The sequence below is a fragment of the Eretmochelys imbricata genome, chromosome 11 (assembly GCF_965152235.1).
Source record: "Eretmochelys imbricata isolate rEreImb1 chromosome 11, rEreImb1.hap1, whole genome shotgun sequence".
NCBI lineage: Eukaryota > Metazoa > Chordata > Testudines > Cheloniidae > Eretmochelys > Eretmochelys imbricata.
The window spans coordinates 34,545,665-34,571,932 of record NC_135582.1 but is presented as its reverse complement, the minus strand read 5'-3'; the positions used below and the strand labels follow the sequence as shown (position 1 = coordinate 34,571,932).

At 40.9% G+C, this 26,268-nt stretch overlaps 1 protein-coding gene across 1 annotated transcript; it reads right to left on the bottom strand.

Moving 5' to 3' along the window:
• Positions 1-2,044: 2,044 nt before the first annotated feature.
• Positions 2,045-23,770, bottom strand: GCA (grancalcin). The gene is made up of 8 exons (XM_077830579.1): positions 23,638-23,770; positions 20,046-20,219; positions 11,741-11,810; positions 10,676-10,719; positions 10,231-10,378; positions 6,978-7,091; positions 6,484-6,542; positions 2,045-4,196 (listed from the first exon to the last, which is right to left on the bottom strand). The coding sequence occupies exons 1-8, from the start codon at positions 23,659-23,661 to the stop codon at positions 4,170-4,172; spliced, it is 660 nt and encodes a 219-aa protein (XP_077686705.1). The 5' UTR covers positions 23,662-23,770; the 3' UTR covers positions 2,045-4,169.
• Positions 23,771-26,268: the final 2,498 nt, after the last annotated feature.

Sequence of the window (26,268 nt, the reverse complement as noted above, 5' to 3'; positions counted from 1 at the left end):
CCATCCAGTATATTACTAGCATAGAGCATCTCATTGGTAGTGCTGCCTCTGGACTCTAAGGAGATGTTAAGTGATCCCTTCTTGACTGCATTAGGAGAAAACAGAAATAATAATATAAAATGCTTTTGCTAAGTAGGGCAGTCAGTGAATGAAGTCTCAAAGCCTGCCAGCGTGGTGCGCCATTTCTGATAATATATTTATATTGCCCTGAATTAACACAACAGAAACATCAGGCTGCTCCCCCCTCCCCCCGAGTGGTTTGCCCTTTCATCTAACTTCACTCTTCGGTATGTCTACACTGCAGATGGGCATGTGCCTGCTGGCTCAAATCAACAGCACGTGCTACCTCTGCTTGAGTTAACACGCTAAAAATTGCAGTATAGCCACTTGAGTACAAACCCACCCATACCCCCTGGGTACCTACTCAGGTACCTACCCCAAGCTACCTGCTATGTTTAGCAGGTTACCTTGAGCACAGCTAGTGCATCTGCCTCCTGCAGCTGAGCAGCATTCTCCCACCTGCACTGTGTGACTGCTAGGGTTCATGTCTCTCATCTACAAATAGAGAGAGAGGAACCCTAGCAGATCAGCTCCATTAGTGTAGCATTCACCACACCTTGCATGAAACCAGGGAGGTTCCAACCGCATCCAGAATCTCTCCAAGAGCTGCCTGACACCTCACAGCAAGAGATCAGTTATTTATATTAGATTAGGGAGCAAAACATCCCTTTTGCAGAAGTAATGCCACAGCATGAAGCAGACCTAGCCCCAAAGTTTAGACTAGGAATACCAAATAGTGCAATTGGTTAAACAGCTCTAAGTGCTTTACATTGAAGATTGCTCAGCCCTCACTAAAATCTGGGGTCAGATTTTCAAGAGCTCAGCATCCAACATGCTGAGCTTTGTTGAAAATCTGACCCCACTAGCAGTGGCTAAGCCAAGCCCTGCTGACAATTCCGGCCACATAGGCAGTGGAATTGGAAATCGTTACAGAACAAGGAGCTCTTGCTTATAGGAAAAATGCTAAAGCAAGGCCAGACTCAGCTCTGACATACACTATGGTAAATCTAGAAGTGAATGAAGTTACTAGTACAGTGCCTCTACATTGGTGTAAACACCAGATTTAGGTTGACTTTACACTGGTATAACAAGGGAAAAATTTGGCCCAGACTCATAACTAGCATTTTGCAAAGCAGAAAACATTGGGCTCATGTCTTTATTCATTCACAAGAATACCCCTTAACTGATTTAAATTTTGTCTCATCAGTGAGAGCAGAGTAAAGTGAGTTTGCTGTATACACTGAGTGAAGTGGTAGTCTGTGACTTCTGTATACAAAAGATACACTTCATGATCACTGGAAGCAAGTTTGTCTGTCACATCTATGCACGTTACTCCAGTTTTTGTTACTCTTTACACACAGTAGCACTGTAACAACACAGCTTTGGGCAACGTACCATTTCTCATGCAACAATACAACTAACTAAATTTCACTGGCAGAGTTAAATTCTTCTCATTTACCTCCAAGCAAACCCCACTTCAAAAAAAAAAAAAAAAAAAAAAGTTGTGCAGATGTAACTGAAGGCAGAATTTGGCTTATTCAATCCATACTGAATCTTTGTGACTATGCACAAATAGGAAAGAACCCAGCCTGGCTTTCTGATTCCAGGTGGAAGTTGTGGGGAGTCAGAGAAAATTCCCTTTTCACTTGTAAATTAACCAAATGTGATCCAGATTTACTGTGATGTAAATAGACATGAAATGCAGACATGCCACACTTAGGGACTTTCCAGAAGTATGAATACTTTAAATGGGTAATTTCTTGCTGACCTAGAAGACTGTCAGATGTCCTGTCCCATGATCACACCAATTTTGCATTTCCTTTATATACACAGATTTCATTAGTAAAGACCAACATTTTCTTTAGATTTGTATGTATGTGTTGCATTTGACCACCCAGGATCCGCTAATCAACTATGCCTATTTAGTGTATATTGATTTTTTGGAAAAAATTATGCTTGGAAAAAGGACAATGTGACAAAAATATTGTCTGTAAATATTTTAGTTTAATAAGGGCAAAGATAATATACAGAAATAAAATCCACTGTGGACTCATAAGTGATCATGACAATAAATTTTACTTCTACTGTTCAAGAGGAGCACATCCTGGACCCTGTAAATTGCATGAAAAATACTATGGAGAAGTTGCTTTCCTCACTGTAGAGCTATGTATGACTAGTAGATGGAATTGTATTATCCATAAGAAAGCATTTGCTACTTGGCCTTTCAATGCCCATTTGGGATGTTTTGGGATTATTAATGAACACAGAGTGCAGCTATGCTCTTTCGAATGGAAGTTGGATGGACTAAATTAAGACATCCCCTAGGACTGATTTGCCTCCCTTGTCATTTAAAATGTACTATGATTCCACTTGAATATAGAATTGTAAAGCTGGATTTTTTTAAAAAATATTTGGCAGACTTTTTAAACCAAGATGAAATGCATCATTTATAAACCATAGCATCTCCTGTAACATAACAAGTTTTTGTACGACAAATGTATGGCAAGCTATTTGAATGCCTATTTCTTTAAAAAAGAACTCAAAGATGACTTGGAAAATTGTTCACTGTTTACAAATAAAAGTACGTGTACACAAATGAGTATATTCAGTATCTTTACAACAACATGAAAACTTATTGGCAATAGGTCTAAACCTGCACAAAAACTGTTTACTTATTTCAGTCTTGAACAGCAGGATATGCAAATATTTAGTTTGTTACAGATCTGAAAACTTACTTCCAATAGTTACTATAATGCAAATACAATTAAGAGGGATCCAAAAAGGTTGAATACATTTCAGTATCAAAAATATTCAGCAAAATCATTCTTAAATTGTTATGTTTAGTAGTATACTTGTGACACTATGGGAATAGGTGTAAGAAGCACAGAATTACATACGACACTGTTCATTGGCAAAATGTATACACGCGCGCACACAACAGAACAACAAGACTAAAAGTGCCTTGTTTGTCATGAGAAAAATATTTCCATAAATTCCTAACCACGGAGCACTCTCAATGCATCACAGTAAGTCTCCACTTCAAGCATGACATGAGCATAACTTCCAATTTAACCCCTGCTAAGGTTTGTTGTTGAAGGATACAGAACCTAGAATGGCTGTGGATTACAAAATTTGGGATTGAACAAAACCAACAGAAGTTTGATGAGATATAGAGTTGATCATGGTTGTGATCCACTCATTACTTCGCTGTTAGATGCACTGCTAAAATATCCTAGCAAAATAAGGACCTGCTTGAGTAATCCCCTAATCAGACTTCTGTTCACTGGGTTATTTTCTTAAGGGAATTTTTTTGATCTCAAAATGGAATAGGTTTACCAATTTGAGGGTCTACTGGGAGTCAATTTTTACAGAATAGGTGAAGACTTTAAAGCTTTCAAACTAAAAGGGAAGTGAACTCTATGAAGACTCGCAATAGTTCCTTAAACATTTTTTTTGCTTTCTGCATGTTGATTAGAAGAGAGGGTCTCAACTTTTACTCAACAAGAACTGTCCATAAATAAATTCTTGGAAGAACAATTTGTAACAGTCTGCCTTAGAAAAATCTATTGCAATGAGTCTGGAGAATTTTACCTAATAACTTGTTTTAAGTTGTGTTTCTGGTGGAATACTGAACTAGTGTCACCAAGCAACTAGAATTCCTCAGATATGACATCTGAAACAACGTACTTCGATGGTCACATGAAATACCTACATTAGTTTAGATTAAAAACCAGGATGTCTGATATTCTGCTCATGTATGCAGTCTAAATACATATAAAAATGAAATGGTCTATGCTTGCAACTCTTGCAGCTGTTACAAGCAAAAAGTTTGTTTAGTCTTCATTAAGCTTGAGTGCATAACAACAGGGTACTCGTCTGGAATTATGCATGTACATATAAAGAGTATGCTTCTGAAAAATAACAAAATGAAAAAAAATTATTGCTCTCAACTGTGCACTAAAATCAAAACATTTGTTCAAAGTGGATGTCGTAACGGGCAGAAAGATGGGGGAAGTCTGCTACAGCTTCAATTCACAGCAGGTTCAGTTAATTTCTTCTCAGGAGAAGACTTCACAGGTCGGAGTCTATATCCTTCAGCAGCCTTCCACTCAGATTGCCATGGTACACTGCAAAAACTAGAAGGGGAAAAAAAAAAGTCAAGGTAGCTAACACTCCGCACACACCACCACATTGGGAAATGAAAACAATTGGAATACTACAAATTATCAGGTCATCTAAAGAGTTCAGAAATTGTCTGTCTTGGTTTTGTCAGGGTTTTTTTTTTTGGGGGGGGGGGGGTAAGGGGGGGTATGGAGAAAAGAAAAATGAATGCCTAGAAGAAACTGTGGGAACACAACTTGGGACTTGTCTACTGGATGAACAAATGCTTAGAAGCGTTCAAAGAATTTGAAAGTAGTAAAACGAGAGATTTGTTTTGTTTTTAAATTTTCAGCATTAAAGACTTTCAAATTGCTACATCTGTACTATTAACAATGCACACAACACTATATAATGTCATGTATGCTTATGATGCTAAGTCAGTGCCACATAGGTAACAGATGACTGCTACAATCTAAGAGTCTGATCCTGCAAACATTTCCTACTGGATGGTAGTCCAATGAAGTCAATGGACATACTTTCAGTAGTAATTACTACTCACAGCCCATGAATAGACAACGCAAAACATATTAAGCCCTCAGCTCTGTGAAGACTTATGCACGTGCTTATCTTTAAAGATATGAGTAGTCCTACTGAGTTCATCTTGTGCTTAAAATCTTTGAAGGATTAAGGTCTTAGATTACAGAGTGGCCATTACAGGAGGGGTGTTTTTAGTCATTCTTTGGAGGTGAAGGTACAGGAAAGTTAACATGAATGCAACCAAAGAGTTTATTATAAAAAAACATTTCTGATAAGTAAAATTTAAACATGCAGCTCGAGTCAGTCATTTGCAACAATAATGTTTTAGAATCATAGATCATAGAATATCAGGGTTGGAAGGGACCTCAAGAGGTCATCTAGTCCAACCCCCTGCTCAAAAGCAGGACCAATCCCCAATTAAATCATCCCAGCCAGGGCTTTGTCAAGCCTGACCTTAAAAACTTCTAAGGAAGAAGATTCCACCACCTCCCTAGGCAACGCATTCCAGTGTTTCACCACCCTCCTAGTGAAAAAGTTTTTCCTAATATCCAACCTAAACCTCCCCCACTGCAACTTGAGACCATTACTCCTTGTCCTGTCCTCTTCCACCACTGAGAATAGTCTAGAACCATCCTCTCTGGAACTACCTCTCAGGTAGTTGAAAGCAGCTATCAAATCCCCCCTCATTCTTCTCTTCTGCAGACTAAACAATCCCAGTTCCCTCAGCCTCTCCTCATAAGTCATGTGTTCCAGACCCCTAATCATTTTTGTTGCCCTTCGCTGGACTCTCTCCAATTTTTCCACATCCTTCTTGTAGTGTGGGGCCCAAAACTGGACACAGAACTCCAGATGAGGCCTCACCAATGTCAAATAGAGGGGGACGATCACGTCCCTCGATCTGCTCACTATGCCCCTACTTATACATCCCAAAATGCCATTGGCCTTCTTGGCAACAAGGGCACACTGCTGACTCATATCCAGCTTCTCGTCCACTGTGACCCCTAGGTCCTTTTCCGCAGAACTGCTGCCTAGCCATTTGGTCCCTAGTCTGTAGCTGTGCATTGGGTTCTTCCGTCCTAAGTGCAGGACCCTGCACTTATCCTTATTGAACCTCATCAGATTTCTTTTGGCCCAATCCTCCAATTTGTCTAGGTCCCTCTGTATCCTATCCCTGCCCTCCAGCGTATCTACCACTCCTCCCAGTTTAGTATCATCCGCAAATTTGCTGAGAGTACAATCCACACCATCCTCCAGATCGTTTATGAAGATATTGAACAAAACCGGCAACAGGACCGACCCCTGGGGCACTCCACTTGACACCGGCTGCCAACTAGACATGGAGCCATTGATCACTACCCGTTGAGCCAGACAATCTAGCCAACTTTCTACCCACCTTATAGTGCATTCATCCAGCCCATACTACTTTAACTTGCTGACAAGAATACTGTGGGAGACCGTGTCAAAAGCTTTGCTAAAGTCAAGAAACAAAACATCCACTGCTTTCCCTTCATCCACAGAACCAGTAATCTCATCATAGAAGGTGATTAGATTAGTCAGGCATGACCTTCCCTTGGTGAATCCATGCTGACTGTTCCTGATCACTTTCCTCTCATGTAAGTGCTTCAGGATTGATTCTTTGAGGACCTGCTCCATGATTTTTCCGGGGACTGAAGTGAGGCTCACTGGCCTGTAGTTCGCAGGATCCTAGTTCTGTATAATCAGGTCAGCCTTGACTTTTCATACAGTCCCAACAAATTTGAGTATTTTATTTAGAGAGATACTTACATCATCATATACAAAATTCACATATCCCTGTTGCATGTTGTCTCGTCTCCTGAAGAAATCTTAGAAAAGAATAAAATAAGTAAATTGGAGCTTTGCAAAACTCCGAAGTATTTAATGTAGACCCTAAATGTAAGTTTGGTTGGCAGTATTACCTTGTCAAACATTTCTTTTGTCGTCCCCCCGCCCCCCAGGCAAATTTGTCACTTTTGAACCTGTTTAACATTTCATACTTCTTTCCTTCCACATTCTATCTAAAAACTTACAGTAGAAAAGCAAAATTACTTTCTAGGTATCCTGAATACTGAACAACTATTACTAAAAACACTGAAGACAATTACATACAAAATAAATTTTAAAATGTAATCTTAAGAATTGTAAAAGATTTAAGAATTAGAAGAATAATCTTTCCACTACAATTACAACTTTTAGATGAGAAAAAATTAGAACAAACTCTGGACTGCATATCTATTTCAAAAAATAGAAAACCCCCATACCTGTCAATGCCCGTAATTTCACACAGCAAGCCACATAGTCATCAAAAAAGATTTTGCCATTCTTGCTATAACGTTTTACAATAGCAGTTAGTGTTTGCGGGCTTAATCTGTAACCTAAAAGACCAAAAATAGGAAGTTACAGCCTATAATGTTACGACTTTTGCAACAGTTTGCTGGATAATCTTTGGAAAGTATGACTATTGAAATAATAATTACTATACATCCTGTACTGCAGTCAATGCAGTTTATAGGGCACAGTGAAGGAGTGTTCATATGCAGCAGTGAAAAAGTTCAAATTTTCCGACATTAGAATGGTTCCATTATACACTGTGTGCCCATCCTGAAATTCATCTGAAAGGACAACTTCAGACATCATCATGAACACTCAAGACATTTAATCTTCCTCTTAAAAAGTGGAGATTAAGCAAATAAACATACTAAATAAAAACAAGGAGGAGTCCTTGTGGCACCTTAGAGACTAACAAATTTATTTGGGCATAAGCTTTCGTGGGCTAAAACCCACTTCCTTATGCCCAAATGAATTTGTTAGTCTCTAAGGTGCCACAAGGACTCCTTGTTGTCTTTGCTGATACAGACTAACACAGCTAACCCTCTGAAACCTGTCACCATACTAAACAGAGATACTAGTTCTGTGTAATCAGGTCAGCCTTGACTTTTTAGCAAAAGTAGCCAGAGGGTGGCTTGTGGACATTTTTAACAAGGCCCAGGAGTAAAAGGATGTTTAGCATCTACTGCCTGTTTGCCAGTTCACCTGCCAATTGCTCTATTTGGAACATACTCTGCACTAGTATTATTAGAAGTATCGGGGGTAGTCCTCATATCTATTCTAGTGACAGAGGACCCAACCACATCAGCCACACCACCAGAGGCTCATTCACCTGCAAGTCCACTAATGTTATATATGCCATCATGTGCCAGCAATGCCCCTCTGCCATGTACATTGGCCAAACAGGACAGTCCCTACGTAAAAGAATAAATGGACACAAATTGGACATCAGGAATGGGAACGTACAAAAGCGAGTCGGAGAACACTTCAATCTTCCTGGACATTCTATAACAGATTTGAAAGTAGCTATACTTGAACGAAAAAACTTCAGAAACAGACTTCAAAGAGAAACAGCAGAACTAAAATTCATTTGCAAATTTAACACTATTAATTTGGGCTTGAATAGGGACTGGGAGTGGCTGGCTCATTACAAAAGCAGCTTTGCCTCTCCTGGAATTGACACCTCCTCATCTATTATTGGGAGTGGACTACATCCACCCTGATCGAATTGGCCCGGTCAGCACTGGTTCTCCACTTGTGAGGTAACTCCCTTCTCTTCATGTGTCAGTATATTTATGTCTGCATCTGTAATTTTCACTCCAAGCATCTGAAGAAGTGGGGTTTTTACCCACAAAAGCTTCTGCTCAAATAAATCTGTTAGTCTGTAAAGTGCCACTGGACTCTTTGTGGAATTAGAGTATCTTAACTGAACTCGGAGCCTTCTCCAAGAAAAAGTGCAGCATGCCCAGACAGCATGACTCTCCACTGTACAAAGAGTAGTTTCTGTGCTTTAATGCTGCTTGACAGGTTGGAGAAGGGAAAAGTAGACACACACACAAAGGCAAATGAAGAAAAGATGAGAGGATTACAACACCAGCCTGCCAGAAACATCGTGAACATGAAGTGCTGCCTCTAGAAAAGTAGGTTCCTGTGCCTGACCGTTGTAGGACCAACACAGCATGTTCTAAACCCCCCCTTTCGTAACTTCAGCAAGTGTAAACAGAGACTCAGAGGAAGAAGAGAGGGAAAAGAATCTTATTTAGGTATATAATGTTTACTATTTTTTTTAAAGTGTATGCAATTTGGAAGTTTTCAAGCAAGAGGCCAGAGACATCTCATGCAGGATTCAAGTCTCTAACAAATTCAGTTCCCCTTGGCATTTATTCTTTCCCTTCTTCCTGTCATTCAGAAGAAAGTGTGGGTATGCCGATACTGCTAGCACTGCTAAAAACAGCAGCGTAGATCTGGCAACACAGGCTTTGCTATGGGTTAGGTTTCATTGCTGAAGACCATGCCCCAACATCTATACTGCTATCTACGACAGTACTTGTGTGGGTATATCTACCTCAGCTCCAATCATACCCCCTACTTAGTAGTGGAGTCAGTGTCTATCTAACAGATTCGAGAGTAACTAGGAAGCTACTAACTTCCGCCTTCTACCTCTATTCAAAAATTAACTTAGCAGCAGCAGCTAACGGTTGCAGCCCAGAGACTTAAGGATAGATTGTAATATCCCATGCACATGCACAAAATGACTATTACTCCAAACAACTGGAGCACTTTGATTCACAAGAGCATTAGCCTTTCCCACTCAGCGGGAAATGGAACATGCTAGCTATACACCAGGGTTCCAGAAATACAGTTTAACAGAAAGCCTTTTTATGCCAGTGCAGTGTCTGGCACTGGTTCCTGATTTACTATTGTTGGCTAGCAGCAGCTATGATAAAGATTTGTATAACTTTTTTTACAATGGGGCATTCTAGATGAAGAGCAACTTTTAGTCACTAATCTTTAACAACCTGCCATCAAAGGGGAAGCACACAGGCTTATGTGCATCTGCCCTATAAGATGGTCTAGGTTCATCATAGAGTGAGTGAGTGAGAGAGAGTCTCTCTTTATACTCTGCTGAAATGGTGTGCCCCCAGAACATATTTTGCACCTCATTGGGAAGACATATGCCCATGACTCCTCCAGGAGCAGAATGTACTGAAAGTCTTCCCTTCCTTCCTCTACCCCAAATAGATGTATTAGCCCTGTGTATGCCAATATTAAGAAGTGCTGCATCTAAAAACTTGTAAAAATGAACAGTGTTCAGTACTGAATATGGCATTTATTTTAAGAGGGATTTCCTGTCTCCTCCCAATCTTCAAGGATGTGTGTCCAGATGACCAATCTTTCCATCTGAAGATGGCTGTATACAGCTCTCTATAAAGCTTATCGACACTATTTCTGGGCTAGCCAGGAAGGAAGGAATACTTAGTTGATAGTGAGGAGTTCCCAGAAATGAAGCATGGTACCTGTACAACACTCCTGGCAAGCCCGATATTTTGACCCCATAGGTAGCAACACAATTCACTGCAACCTTCCATATTCTACATGCTGCATCCTTATAATTAAAGTAGTAATATATATTGCATTAAATAGAACAAACAGGAGGTTGCAGAAGTTTTTGAAATGCTAACTTACCCATAGCTGCAATGACTTGACCCAATTCATGAAGTTCTACGGTTCCACTTCGGTCTTGATCAATCATCATGAAATTTTGCTTCCAAGCATTAAGAGCTGCCCAGAGTTCTTTGAATTCATTAAATCCCATTTTTCCTGTATAATCTCTCTGATGAAGTTTTGTTAACAAAAATAACTTAATACATTAAAACTAAGTAACTTAATAGGACAAACCAAATTATTAAACATATAATTTCAAGTCACATAAGGCAGTTTGACTTCTAACCACCCTGACAATTCTAAAACAACCAATTTCTGTGCAACATTAAAAATGAATGGAGCCCAAGGATAGTGTTCTAAAACATTAGTTTAAAAATGTTTTGAAATTCTAGTTTCTTCTCAGGATTATTTATTGGTTTAAACTGACATTAAGACTACAGTATAGTCTACATTTTTCCAAGGATACATCCATCAGGGAGATCATAATTCTGCAGGTTTCCAAACTGAATGCTGAAAAATAGTCAAAGATTGAATCAAAACTAGATTAATTTTATTTTGTAACGAATGCAGTTTCAGTGACACTAGTCAACACATGAGTTAATTTGCTTTTGCAAGAGATTTTGAAAGCTCACCAGGAAAAACAAAATCAAGTAGGGGATGGCTAAAAGGACATGAAGACATTTGCTTCTACACTACTAGTTATTTAGGCCATGGGTTAGATGTGGATAAAATGCAGGACACTACATTGCTTTTTAGCATCTACTGAGCCAGGAACTGGTGACCCAACTCCTGTTCTTAATGGAGAGTATTAATTCAGTATCAGCAGGGAGAACAAGGATTAAACAGGCGTGGAAACCAAGTTACCATCTCAACTCAATATCTCAAGGTGAAGGCACATTTGGTAGGCCAGTGTAGGAAAGCTTGCTCTACTACTAGGCTATGCATGTCAAATACACAGTAATACTTTAAGGACAGTAAGATTTGGAATTAAAATTATTCACCCATAAAGCAAAGGTAGTTTATTTTGATTCCAGGAGTTTTATTAAATCCTTATAACAAAATAAGACATTATTTTGCCTTCCGAATAAGAGTTTTGGAATGTGTTGTACTCGAGACCCTACCTGGTCTCTAACCATATGCCATCTCATTCAAAGGGATTACAAAGCATGGTCCATGTCTTGGGAGGGGATGAGCACCCACCAGAGCCCAAGCCCTGTGATTGCAACTGTTTTCATATTCTGTTGTGTAAGAGGGAAAGCGTGAGAAATTCAAATTAAAGTGCACTGGAAACACTGTACAGATGAACTAGCACAAACGCTGATCTTCAGGATTGGCATTAGCAGGGCTGTGCCATTTATTTAAGGTGCACAGAAAGGACACATGCCAGCACAAAGTGGAAATCTGTGATAAGGAAGGAAATGAAAGAGGTACACAATGGGAGAGAGGGAATGCTCCTTGAAGAACAGAAATTCCAAAATATCATCCACAGATTAAAAGAGAAAGTGTACAGTAACAACATTCAAAGTCTTACGAGAATAGGTCCCACTGATTCCAGACTGTGTTAAGCATCTCTGTAGTTCCTCTGCATCCACTTCACCATCCTGTAGAACAGAGTGCATAGGTTTGTGGTCATGGACACTTATCAATACAAATCCATGCAAAAATGAAGTGTCAGTGAATAATCTAACAGAAGACAAATGAATTAGTTCATTATAACTATGTAAAGATATTTAATACTTAAAAAATTAAAAATACTACAAAATGGTGCCTCATCTAAATCAAGAGTCAGCAGCACTAAAGTTAAATAGAATTCCTTGCTTATAGCAATTACATGGAATCCTATCTTAGCAACAGTAATTAAATGGAATCCTATCTTAGCAACAAACACCTATTTAAAATGAGCCTTCAGCAGCAGTTAAATTACAGTGATATCTTCTGATAATTAGTATAGAATTTTCATATAAAGTTGCAGACAATTCTATCAAATAATTGGTTAAGGTGTTTTCTGCATTTATTTCTATTTTGTTCATGATTTTAATGAGAGCCTTCTAGAGTATCAGAGCCTCCATTCTGAAACAAAGTATTAAAAAGGTCCTTTTCTTTTTCCCATCACATTTCCCATTATATGTCAGGGGTCCCCTGTAGTTTTGCTGTTCCTTGGTTGATGTACACAATAAAACTGACATTCTGACCATTTTGTGGTCAAAGAAGCTATGATGCTATTAACAGCAGGGATGTTATTCCCAGTGCCCTGGCAAAATTCCAATTTGGGTAGTTATATTCGAACTACCTAAATCCTTCCACAGTTCAGTTGGATAGCTATTCCTCACTTACTGTGCTAAGCTATTGTATAGTGTTGCTGTGCAGTTTTAAACAGCTTTCAGATGTTTCGCTTTTTAGAAGAATACAAACTCTTCAAACTGAAAAAGAAAAAAGCTGCCATGTTCCACACCGAAGGCGGTGATAGCTGCATTTCAGTAATGGGTCAAGTTATTCCAGAATCAATATAGTCGATTGTGCTGCACAGTGCTTTAGAATCCTTCAGGTTGAAAGGCAATAAAGAGGGATATGATGCTGTCCGATGACTGACTGTTGAACATACGTGACATGTGACTATGCTAGACGTGCTTTTTCTATCAGCCAAGTATCACTTTGTCTGTTCCCTCGTGTTCCTCTGCTCTGTTCCTAGCATTCTGTTCTCTCAGCATCTCCACAGAGCACTTCAAAAGAAGGATATTAAAATAACCCCAAAAGCTTGCTTATTTCATTGCCAGCACTGATTATAGCTAGTAAGATGCAAGTAAGAGCAACATAAAAAGGTGAATCTGAAAGCTAAACATCCCACATAGAGGTGTGCAGATCAGCCCTCTGAACACCCAAGACCAAAAGGTAACACAAGCTCTCAAAACCTCCACATTTTATCCTCTAAAAAGGAGTCTCCAAAAAACAAGATCTCAAGAAGCAAGTGAACAACAGGAAAATCATCTTGGGAAAAAAAATACAGAAAACACACACACAACAAAGGACTTTAAACAAGATTCTCTAGGCTTCACTGACAGCTTTGTAGAAAGGTTTAATCAGCTGGCCTTCCACTCTGTCTTAGAGCTAGAAACTTATAGCAGCAAGCTATGTTTTGTGGCTAGTTAGTAAGTATAAATGGCTGACACACTAAGCAGATCTTGTATCAGGTGGAATGATATCTCCATGAAAGGACAAGCGGCACTTTTCACTGTACTTAGGTATACACTCTAAGTAACTTTTTGGAAGAGCCATGTTACAGTTCTAGGATATTATGATTGGCCAACATAAACAGTTAAATAAGGAAATCCAGCATGCAAGTCAAATTATTTTAATGCTACTGCATCTTACGCTAAAATTTGGTTTTATAAAACAAATAAAATTAAACATGAGCTGTAAAATAGGAAGAACCAATTTTTGGTGAGCTTGTCCCATGAACAGATAGAAGTTAAATCTGAGAGAAAATATTGTAAGACCCATTTTTCTTGTTCCTTGCCCTGCCATTCTTTATACTGCCTTAAGGGTAAAGCCATGAGGACAGCACATTCAGGGAAACTCCCCAGAAGCAAAGCAAAATTAGCCCATCCTGGTAAGATTCATCTTGTTCCTGCTTATATCACTGGATTTCATGCAGGAGCAGAGGTGACAGTCTCATCTTGAAGGGAGTGGGAAAAGAAAGATGTTCTATTTGCAGCTCTCCATGGAGGACTGAATTTCACCCATCACTGTGTTACAGCAGGGGCTAGTAACACTGTGTAGACTATGTAGACAATCACATGCTCTTCATCAATCCTCATCTGCCTGACTGAGGAGCAACACTGGCAGGCTCTAAAGTAAAAGTGATCAGATCTATTAAGCTGCAAGAATCTCCACAGCATGGAGCCTTTATCCTCAAATGGCAAAAAGGACATTTTTCAATGGGTAAGCTCACACAAAAAAAGAAGGGTGAAGAAAAAGAAGGGAACTGAATAGCTTAAATTTTAGTGAGGTGAATATTATATTTCTGAATCTCATTTACTAGTCATATCAACAGTACAATGAAAGTCAGAAATACAATTTTCCCCTTTTGCCCTCCCCACCAAAAGCAATTCAATCCCCATGTTTCTGTGAATTTCTACCTGCTCAGTTCTTTGAGAGTCAAGGCCAGCGCTTCCATCACCCCACTGGTCTTGCTACATGGTAGATGACAGACTGTGGTTATGTGCCTCGTACTTCAGGAGTGAATGTGTATTCCCCCTACAAAAAACTAAGTTTACTATAGTATTATACTTGAGAATTTAAAAAAAAAAAAAAAGGAAAAGGAAAAACTCTCTAAAAAGTCAGCAAGTGCTCAGTTAAGATTCCAAAAGGAGCTCACAAAAACTGTAACTCAGCCCCTTACCCACACTTCTTACAATAAGGGCTTTTGTTACATAGTTACACAAATACACATGCATGCAAGGAAGAGAGACCAATATATATGTTTCAAGATTTGTCATATTGCAAAGCATACTGCACTTGGAACAGAGATATGAAAAAGAGTGGACAACAGAAGACCTCTTTGTTAACCGTAATCTACTTTTACTTACGGATGTAAAATTTCTGAAGATAAATTTGGAATAGAATTGATTTTGACAGCAAAGACAATGCAGGTTTGCACACTGACGCGACAAAGTTTTCTCACTATCCCTTGGTAGACAACAGTGAAAGAACCAAGCTATTTCTGTGTTATCAGAGACAAACAATACGAACATGCTAAATCTGTTGAGTTCCATAGCTCAAAACCAGCTCATCCAATAGTCATGAAACTCGAGACCACATTTTTAGGCTGATACTAACCAGGAGAAACTTTATCTTAAACACATTTGAGAAAATTAGAATGTAAAAACACAGGGAATGGAATGGCTCCTGCAAACTTCGCTAGGAGGTATTCATGATTTCAAAATAAAGCATGCTATCAGGAGGCAAGCAGGGTGGCTTGCCCGTAGCTCAGCCAGGTTCCAACAATGCTTATGTATGGAATACACTCATCCATCAACCTCTCTATTTTGGAGTTTGTCCACTCTGTTTAGGGACTATGCAAAACTGTGTCCTTCACCAAGTGTGATCTTCGCTTCCTCTGAGGCATGCATGATGCAAGCTTGACTGTTATGCCTATAAACCGAAGTTTTGATTCAATCTAGCTTTGAATTCACTCTAGCATGCTAGAGGACACTAAACTAAAGATAATACTACCGATGAGCTTGGCTGACAAAACAAGAAATGATCTTTAGCAAAAATTATTTATGGAGACAGATTCCTCAAAGGTACTGTAGAAAGAAATCTTTTACACTAAAAGTTTGAAATAATTTGAGCTTTGGACAAAGATTTCCTTTGCCTAGTTCAATTTCATGTGAGTATCAGGATAAAGGGAAACCCACAATTTTGGGAAGGGAGGAGAGTTTTAATTCTGAGTTTTTCTCAGCTGCCAATCCAATTAACTGCATAACTAAACTGGCAGCTGGGGAAAAAAAAACCACAATACCCACTCTAAAATTAAGCAATGACCTTTTCTCACCCACTATTTAGGTTTTGTGCATTTCTTTTGTATAGTCATCTTACCATGATACTGTGTAAGAGCCTAAACAGAAAAGGGGAATATACAGCCCCTCTCTTTCTATTTCTCCACTTTTAGGGGAGAAGACAAATGGCATATTAGCATATCCATTTTTATTTTTTTAACCTTTTCCTTTCTTCCCTTCACCAAAAACACAATTACTCACTGAGGAGTCAGATGCAGGTGCTTCTCCTAATCTGTTTATGCCTCATCACACTCTCCCTCACATTTTTGGGCCTCTGCCTTGAATCATGTCTCAGCCGCATGTCTCGTGCCTCTGGAACAGTGTGAAACTGATAGAATCCTAACTCGTGTCACTGCTGCTCCTGCTGAAGACATGCTATGGGTCAAATCCTGCTCTCACAGAAGTAAATGGCAAAACTATCATCTCTCCATAATGGCTATTATAAAGTCACAAGCTATGCATTTAGGCCCCAATCCTGTACCTGGATCTGTGTAGGTATGGATCCCTATGCCTGAGCAAAACTGCAAATAATTCCAGGAGAGCCAAATGGAACAGGTCTTTCTGAGCAATACCCAGAGTGGTTTAAAAACAAAAAAACCCCACAAACATTTTTCCTTTTAACTCAGATTGTTTATTTAGATTTTTTTTAAAACTGTATTTAAAATTATGACAACTTACATTAAGGTCTAAATGTACTACAAGTCATTAATCATTTAAATTAAATTAAAAAATATGAAGTTTTAAAAACAGTCAAACCACTGAACTGGTGAAAGTCACTAGCTCAGCACCTGGAACCAGAGTTTGTTCAAGTGCTAAATCAGCTTTTCACACCAGTAACCTCCACTGAGAATATTTTTTTCATTTCAGCTTATTCAACTAGTTCAGTTCAATGATTAGTCATTCAAAGTTAAGAAACCAACTGGGAATTGAAAAAGCAGTCAAGCTTATTTTCCTCTTCCAATCTATGAATAAAAACTAGGTGTGAGGACAAGTTCTACTACAGTAGAACCTCAGACTTATGAGCATCTCGGGAATGGAGGTTGTTCATAACTCTGAAACGTTTGTAACTCTGAACAAAATGTTATGTTTGTTCAAGTTTACAACTGACCATTGACTTAATACAGCTTTGAAACTTTACTACGCAGAAGAAAAAGGCTGCTTTCCCTTTTTCCCCTCTGTAGTTTACATCTAACACAGTACTGTACTGTATTTGCTTTTTGGTCTCTGCTGCTGCCTGACTGCGTACTTCAGTTCCAAATGAGGTGTGTCATTGACTGATCAGTTTGTAACTCTGGGGTTCGTAATTCTGAGGTTCTACTGTAGTTCTAAAATCTTGAAGGACATGGTGACTCGAAACAATCACTTCAATCGCTAAGGATAATACTTCCTAGTTTTAAATGCAAAATGTTTTGATAATGTTTTTCCCTTATGTATCCAGCACATACAAGGTTTAGTTTTACCGAACTAATCAAACAATTTTAAATTTTGGACATAACTGAATTCCAATTTCCATCCAAATACAGCTGGGCACAAATCACTTGTAAATAAGAAATACACCATTCACCATTTTTAACATAAGAGTATAAAACTTAGGAATATGAATGTATGTTAAACCACATAATTGCTTAAATCCTCCTGGTCAGCACATGAGTATCAAATTTAGAGTAATGGCCATATTTAGTTGCAAATCGACGTGTTTTAATGGCTACCAAAAAATGAGAATCAAAAATGTCTTTAGGAAGATAACCATAAAAACCACAAATGCAAAACAAGATTACCACTGATGTAAATCAAGGTTTCCTGCTTGCTGATTTAAATCAATCCACCCTGGTTATACCGTATCATATCAGTCCGAGTACTAATCCAGTGACCAGACAGAAAGTGAGTTTTAGTTTACTGCTCCCAGCAGCACCAAATTTATGTTGCATGCCCCAACCAGTCAAACAGGTTTGCAATTCAGAGATAAACATGTGGGTCCTTCTGGCCTGTAATCAAGGAGACTGAATGTTTTCGCAAGGGAAGTCATGAGTGTCCTGGTTGAGGCAATTTAATTATGAAGTCTTAATATGCCTTTGCTAATATATTTTGGATATGTGTTATCCTCCTAGAAAATGTCATGTCCTAAGCATGTTTGAGAAGGAAGAGAACCAACGGTGATCAAGTATTGCTCAGGGATCACATACAGCTACACAGCAATTTTAATATAATGTGGACCCTTTACTCAGGAATGCATTAAAAATGTCTGTGTTGCTCTAAGCGCTGCAGCTATTTTACAGTGTATCCATCTGCTCCTGCTTCCACAGGTTAGTAGGGACAAAGGCAGGATATGACTCATCACAAAACAGAAAAAGTGGTGTTCTGCACCAAAAAGAAATAAAGGATAAAAGATGGTTAGGTAAGCAGAGTCAAGGCAGCACAATGCATCTTAAAGCAGAAGTCAATAGACAAATTGAGTTTCACAGCCTCAATCTGTAATGACTGTGACTTATGCCAGAAGAAAAAAAAAAAAGCAGCTCCTGTAATCTAGAAGAGAAGATTACTCACCTGGACCTGGAGATCTTCAAATACATTGCCTCTGCAGTTCCACGTTCTTAGGAATGTGCATGTTGGCAGCACAAATCCCAAATCATCTAGAGAACAGTAACCTGTGGGGCCATGCACATGCCCTCTGTGAATCCTTGTCAGCCCCCTCTTCCCCCTCCCCCCACATTTTTACCCCAGATCACACTGTAGAAACTTCCTGGTTCTTATTCCTCACATTACTTGATCATATATTGTGCTGTTGCTGCCATTCGCATTACAGAAGCATAATGCAGATTGGGACATGGTATCTATTTTCACTCCCACCCAATAAAATAGCCATGTATACATTATTCTCAGTGTTTAATACCCTTATTTTATACTAGATAGCTCTTCAAAGCCATGCAATAGCATGCTGGCTCAATAAGCCAGTTAAACGTGACTAGATTTGTATTTGTTTTAGTAAGATGGTGATGGAGGATAGACAAACTATGCACTCCTGTATCAATAAGAGATACCATTTGGATAGTAATATGTGACCGAGGAACTTAAATATCAGATTTAGGACCTCAGGTTAAAAGAAATACTTGAATACAATTCAGGCAGCATCCATTTTAAAGACCCAAGTCCCTTGGGATTCTACTTTAAGATGCCATGTTCTTGCACTCCTTCCCTTTCTACTTTGTTCTGTATGAAAGCACCAAAATCAGTTAATGAGAATCCTGGTCTGGTCTCAGACACCACTTGAACAGGATTTTAGTGTTTCATTTTACTACCTGCATATAAAACTGTAGCACAATACTATAAAAGTATTCATGGTAAATAGGCCCAATGGCCTGTGATGGGTTTTAGATGGGGTAAGATCCAAGTTACCTGGGAAAGAATTTTCTGTAGTATCTGGCTGATGAATCTTGCCCATATGCTCAGGGTTTAGCTGATCGCCATATTTGGGGTCGGGAAGGAATTTTCCTCCAGGGCAGATTGGAAGAGGCCCTGGAGGTTTTTCGCCTTCCTCTGTAGCATGGGGCACGGGTCACTTGCTGGAGGATTCTCTGCTCCTTGAGGTCTTTAAACTACAATTTGAGGACTTCAATAGCACAGATATAGGTGTGAGGTTTTTTTTGTAGGAGTGGTGGGTGAAATTCTGTGGCCTGCGTTGTGCAGGAGGTCAGACTAGATGATCATAATGGTCCCTTCTGACCTAAATATCTATGAATCTATGAATCTATGAAAAGTGGCCTGGACAGAGAGATCGAGGGAAACCATCACTTCACTTCAGGAGGCAGTGAAAACATGAATATGGAATACTTATTATTCTATTAATAAAGATTTGTATAAGTCTACCAAGTCTGCAAAAGTTTAACAGGCTATTATATTATTATTTTGGGGGATGGAGGACGCAGTAATTGGTTCTTCTTCCTTGAGACAATCACTGGTATTTTTTAAAATGTCTATATTTCAAGCATGTAGAACTGTAAAGTTTGTTCTTCAGGTTAAGAAAGTATTAATGAAGGATGAAAGCTTGTTTACAGCTCACCACTGACATTAGGCTTTATGCTACTAGTCACGAACAACACTGTTCAATTAACTGAGGAGAGGGGGGACAATCCAATTTTACCTGGTGAGACACAATTCCGACTATGAGAACCTTAATAATACTGTTCTGAGCAAGCCGAGTGTTTCTCTTTCACAGAAAAAACAGACTTTGCTAGGTCGGTCAACTCACAAGGCTTAATTACATTGCATACACTACCGTACCTGTCCAGCGATAGCAGCGAAGTAAGTCCACATAGGGTCAGCAGCAGCAGAATAAGTACCAGAATATGCAGAATATCCAGAGTATCCTCCATGAGGCATATTTGGTACTGCTCCTGGCATTGGCTGTCCCACTGTCATTTGCATTCCAGGCATCTGACCACTGTAACCTCCATACTTTTGTGAAAAAGAGAAATATTTCAGTGTCATCAGCAGCTCAATCTATAGTAACAGACTTCCATTTACAAAGTCGTCTTATTCATGATGTACTTTTATTAAAATGCCCATTACACAGCCTAATTCAAATAACCGTACCACCTCAAATTCATTGATCATATATTCGAACACTGACACATTATCTGCCCCCCCTTTTTTTAAATTATTAAAAGAAGGTACCCATATGCTGTGATCACACAACACTTTCTCATTCAGAGTTTTTAGAATAGTTCTAAAACTAATACTTTGCTACCTGATTGCAAAAGGATAAATTGTACTACCAAAGAAATGTTATATGAGAAATTAAATTATTTTTCCAAAGAGAAATGGCAGTTGTTAGTGGATCTCTTTTAAAAATGAGGTATAAAACAGAATATGGTCATTTTTTTTGCAGAATTTAGTAACTAATTCCAGTTTGGATAAATTCTAACCATCTAATCCTCCCTGCAGTTTCCATTAAATATTATATTCTTCACTCCTGTGCTAAACTGATTAGTTATTTAAATCAGTCATACAGACTGTTTCAGCAGTCTTGACAGGTTGAGCAGAGAAACTGTATTGTGATGTTGAAATGGGTGGGGCTTTATTTGACTACTAAAATAATGCTTAGAAGTGATTTTTATTTGTATATAGCAGAGGCCCTCATCCTCCAATAAGCACTCATTTTTATTACTACCTTAAGGACTACCTTCAAAATGAGAGATTTTTTGTTCTGACACTGACTTATTAAAGAGTGGGAGGAAAAATATAATGAACATGCTAATTGCTTTTTGCTCATCAATAGAAACGGAAAGGATTTTCCAAAATAATTCAGCACCAGATCTCAGGCAAATGCCAATGCCAAGGCAACTAGGGGGTAGGAGACAGAACTGGAAGCTGAACCATAGCCCCTCTGAGAAGGGAATGAAACCAACTCTGCACATTGATGCTTCAATAGAAAGTTCTGGCATAAAAATAGAAGACTGCAGAGGCAGCTGTCAATACTGGATACTTCTTTTAAAGGCAGCTTAGAACGGCTCCAAAGAATCCATCCTCTGTATAATATTTCAAAAGTAGTATCATATCCAAAGAAAGCAATGAGGATACCCTACCCGTCAGAATCCCAAGTAGCAGCTCTCATAGCTATGGTACTACCTGTGTTTCACTGCCTACTCAGGTTTAGTTCTGATGACCCTCTGTTGTGACACAGGGATGGCAAGGCCAAAATTAAGTGATGGGTGATGCGACTCCCATGCATCATGTCACAATACTACTCATTCAATGCTGGTCCTACTCCCTCATCATACCAGAGGGGTTGTAGAACCAAACCTGAGGGGACAGCTCCTGCACCAGAGCTACCCGCAGGGGCCTGCCTTGCCCCACTTCCAGCTGCTCCTGTACCCTCTCAGGAACGGGGAAGGTCACTGCACCAGGCTCAAAAGGTGGGGGCGGAGCATGGTGCGGTCTCAGCAGGCCAGGTACTGGGGTCAGCAGAGGCAATGGGAATGGCATCACAGGTTTATAACACATACCATGGGAAAAACTACTGAGCTCCCTACAAACTCACAGAAGTAGCTCCATATCTGTACAGGGCCATTTTGTAAGTGGGTGTGCTTCCTGTTGCAACATCACCACTCTCTGGTAGTTTGTGAGGGTACTTCAGGCTCCATGATTATTCCAGCCCTATACAAACTAGGACAGTCAGAAAGGCACTCCTTGCCAGAGCAGTCTGTGGCGATGACCACGAGAAGCGAAAGTCCCAACTGCTTGCCAGGATAATTTGGACTGTATTTAAAGAGCAAAATGAACTGTAGCTCACGAAAGCTCATGCTCAAATAAATTGGTTAGTCTCTAAGGTGCCACAAGTACTCCTTTTCTTTTTGCGAATACAGACTAACACGGCTGTTACTCTGAAAGGAGTACTTGTGGCACCTTAGAGACTAACAAATTTATTAGAGCATAAGCTTTCATGGGCTACAGCCCACTCCATCGGATGCATAGAATGGAACATATAGTAAGAATATTATATATATATTATCCACAGAAGATGGAAGTTGCCATACAAACCGTAAGAAGCTAATTAAGATGAGTTATGAGAAACTGCTGAGCTTGAATTAATATGCAAACTAGATACCATTAAGTCTGCTGCAGTTTCCACGGTATGCATCCGATGAAGTGAGCTGTAGCTCACGAAAGCTCATGCTCAAATAAATTGGTTAGTCTCTAAGGTGCCACAAGTACTCCTTTTCTTTTTGCAAAGACAGACTAACACAGCTGTTACTCTGAAACTTGGGTTTGAATAGAGACTGGGAGTGGCTAGGTCATTACACATATTGAATCTATTTCCCCATGTTATGTATTCTCACACCTCCTTGTCAACTGTCTAAATGGGCCATCTTGATCATCACTGCAAAAGTTTTTTTCTCCTGTGATAATAGCTCATGTTAATTAATTAGCCTCTTACAGTTTGTATGGCAACTTGCACACACACACAGCGAAGGTGGATCTATATCTATCTACTTACTATACGTTCCATTCTATGCATTCAATGAAGTGGCCTGCAGCCCACAAAAGCTTATGCTCTAAATCTGTTAGTCTCCGAGGTGCCACAAGTACTCCTGTTCTTTTTGGGGATACAGACTAACACGGCTGCTACTCTGAAACCATTTAAAGAGCAGTGACGCAAAGGTTAGAGGCCCCGCAATCCCAGTTCTCCTTCTCCGACAGCTACTCACTGAAACTGGCTCTGCCTGTTAAGGTGCGACAGGCTTGTTCTGAAAGAAACTTGTCATTATGCAAGGCACATTTTCTGTTTCACACCAGGGCCCCTGGCCAGCCCTCGAGCACCAACTTCCGACTCTTGACCCCTCCCGCGTGCTCCACCCCACGAGTGGGTGCGTGCGGCCGCTCTGTGCAATCGCCCTGCCTGGTTTCCCATGCTACCGCTAGAGGCGTCGCTCGAGGCCCAGGGCCGCGCCTGCCCGGGCCTATCCGCGGACGCTGCTCAATACCGGGAACGGCACGGCACAAACGGGTGACGAGAGCCCCCTCGGCCGGGTCCCCGCCCGCGCAGGCTGCCCCCAGCACCGCGGGGTGCCTGCCACGCCCGGCCGGCGCGGTGGGGCCTGCCCGCCTCGGCTCGAGCGATCGCTCCCCCCGACGCCTGCGGCGCTGCGCCCGCCCAAGGGCACGGCAGCTCCGAGGGGCTGCTGGTCCCGCCGGCCCCCGTGCGCCGGGAAGGCCCAGCCCAGGCTCGGCCCTTTGTCCCGTGCTGACGCGCAAGGCCCGCAGGCGGCAGGGCCTCACTCTGCCCTCTCCCCGCGGAGCCCACAAGGGGCGACGCCGGAGCTCTGTTCAGGGGGCCGGTCCCGGTCCCGGTCCCCTCGTCGCAGCGACTCACCGCTCCGAACCCCGGGTAGGCCATGGCGGAAACACGGGCCGAGCCGCTGCCGTCACAGTTCACAGCCCGGGAACCTGCTGCCGCTGCTACGCCGCCGAGTCACCCCGCCCGATCGCGGAAGCTCGGAGGAGCCAGGGCCTCTGAGTCCTGCCATTGGCTGGCGGGCTCCCCGCCCCCTTCTGTCGTCAGGCCTCGTGGGGGCGGGGCACAACTCCCCTCCCCAGTTTGTGCAGGTCCGGCGGCAGGGAGCGAGCGAGAGGAAACGTTTGTGGGGCGGGGGAGAGGCGTTGGGAAGGAGGAGAGGGGCGGGGCGGGGCGGGGCGTGGGGGAGGGGCGGCGCGGCCGGGCTGGCTGTCGGAGAATTTCTCTCTCCGTTGTTGCACTGCGGACCGGAACTCAGCGAGACCCGAGCCGGCGCAGACGGCAGCTGTGGCTGCGCGGAGACGGGGGGTGGCTGAGCCGCTGCTCTGCTGGGGGAACCGGCGGAGGGCGAGGCTGCGCTGGGGGATTTGAAAGGTGGATCAGAAGGGCAGCAGTGGGGTTTTGGCTGGTATTTAAACAAGGGCGGATGATCTGTTGCCCTCTTGCGCCGAGATGCCCTTTGAAGCGTTGGGGCCTGTAACATCCTCAGTTTCAAAATCAAAGCTTGGGCTGGAAATGTTTTTCCCTCCTGTTCTTTCAGTTATGATCGTTACTGAAGCCATGAGAGAAAACAAAATATTCTTTTGAATTTGTTTAATTTTTGCAGGTGACAGCACTCTGTACTTAGTCCGAGGCCCCTGCTGTTTATGTTGGCCTTTCAACCAGCAGTAGGGAAGAGGGAACATGGCAATGTGTTTCTACAACCATGAAAACTGACTGGGGGATTCAGGGACTTGTTTAGCAACTGAGACTATTTAACTTTTTTTAACTGACTCAATTTCAGGTGTCCCTTTAATATTTGTAAACACTTTGAGCCCATACAAATATACTTGTATTATACACGTCAAATACTCTTGGCCTGATTCTCCACAGCTCTACACATTGCATGGTCACTATCTGTGCAAAATAGGCAGAAGGCCTGGTCTACGTATACAAGTTGTCCCAATGTAATTCCTTACGCCTGCACGCTTTCTAACCTAAACAAAAGGACACAATTGTGCAGATCCCCACCACAACTACCCCCTGCTGTGGATTTCTCTACACCCAACTGGGGCCCTGCCCCATTGATCTGTAGCAATCTGGGATGGCAGGCTTTCTTATTGCCATTGCCATCACTTCTCAGCTCTGAAAGCAGGTCTCACTCTAGTGTTATGACAAGGTAGGCCGGGCAAGCTTGGCACACCACTCAGGAATGTGGCCTTTCAGGTTCTGACATTCTGCAGCCACTGCTGATTGTCCCAGGTCTCTATAATGATTCAGCGTTTCTTGTACTGAGTGCAACTGCTCTGAAAATAGATCAAACACAAATTCCTGAACAGCTTCAAAACATGGAGTTCTCCTCAGGCAACTCCTTCCACCTCCAAATTCATTTAGTTAGCACTTCTGGATCAGTCAGTGAGAATTCTGTCCAGTATAACAGGATAGGCTTTCTTGTCACAATAATGGACTGCTGCATTCCTCTGTGTTTAGGGTTGTGAGCAGTTTGGAAAGGAAATGGGGACCAGCTGAGTTCTGAAATATGGTGGCAGGAATAATAGGTAATTGGCCTCTATTCCCACAATTCATTCAGATGCCGGCAGATATCCTACAATATACCATGAAAATGAGATCCATTTTTCCCTTACCATCGAAGAGTGCCTTTAGGCTAAAGGTTTATAAACTGCTTTGAGATGTTTTGATTAAAGGAGCTACAGAATTGCAAACATCTCTTTGCTGTGAGCCAGATTCTTCCATCCTTACTCAAATAGTCTCATTGGGGAAAAGATACTACTTAACATAATGGTGACAGAATCTGGCCTTTTCTTACAGTAGCTACACTTACACTGGATTCTGGGTGTTTGATTTACTTTTAGTTGCTTTAGATGTCCTTTGTGTGCGCGCCAGTGACCATCTACACTTACTAAGAGAATAACATCACTCTCGTATAAACCTTCGAGAATGTATTTGATGACATTTGTGAGCATAATGAAAGTAGTCAGACAGTTTGAACAGAGTGGTCTCTTAGATATTTTTTTCCTTCATTCTCTTGATTTTTTTTCTTGGGGATTAAGCACCTGAATCAATAGATGGAATTACACAACAGAGAGAGAGTTTGCAGGGAGGGAAATTAAACAATTTATATCATTTACAAGTTTCTCAAGAGAAAGATGTCATGAAGAAAAATGAAAATATGTAGGAAAGGGATAGTGAAGAGCTTTAGACTCTCATGAGGAAAAGGGAAAATTGGCAAAAAGGAAATGGGCAAAGTGAAATGAAAGCAAAATCCTGTGAATAAGGGAAAGAGAAACAGAAAATGGATCATGATCAAAGAAAAGACACAAAACACTAGATGTGTGTACTTTTGAAGATTTTTGCTGTAATGCAAAATTTTTTAGATCAACAGAAGGTCAAATCATTAACACAGTTTTCCTGCCCATGTGTCATAAATATAAAGGGAAGGGTAAACACCTTTAAAATCCCTCCTGGCCAGAGGAAAAACCCTTTCACCTG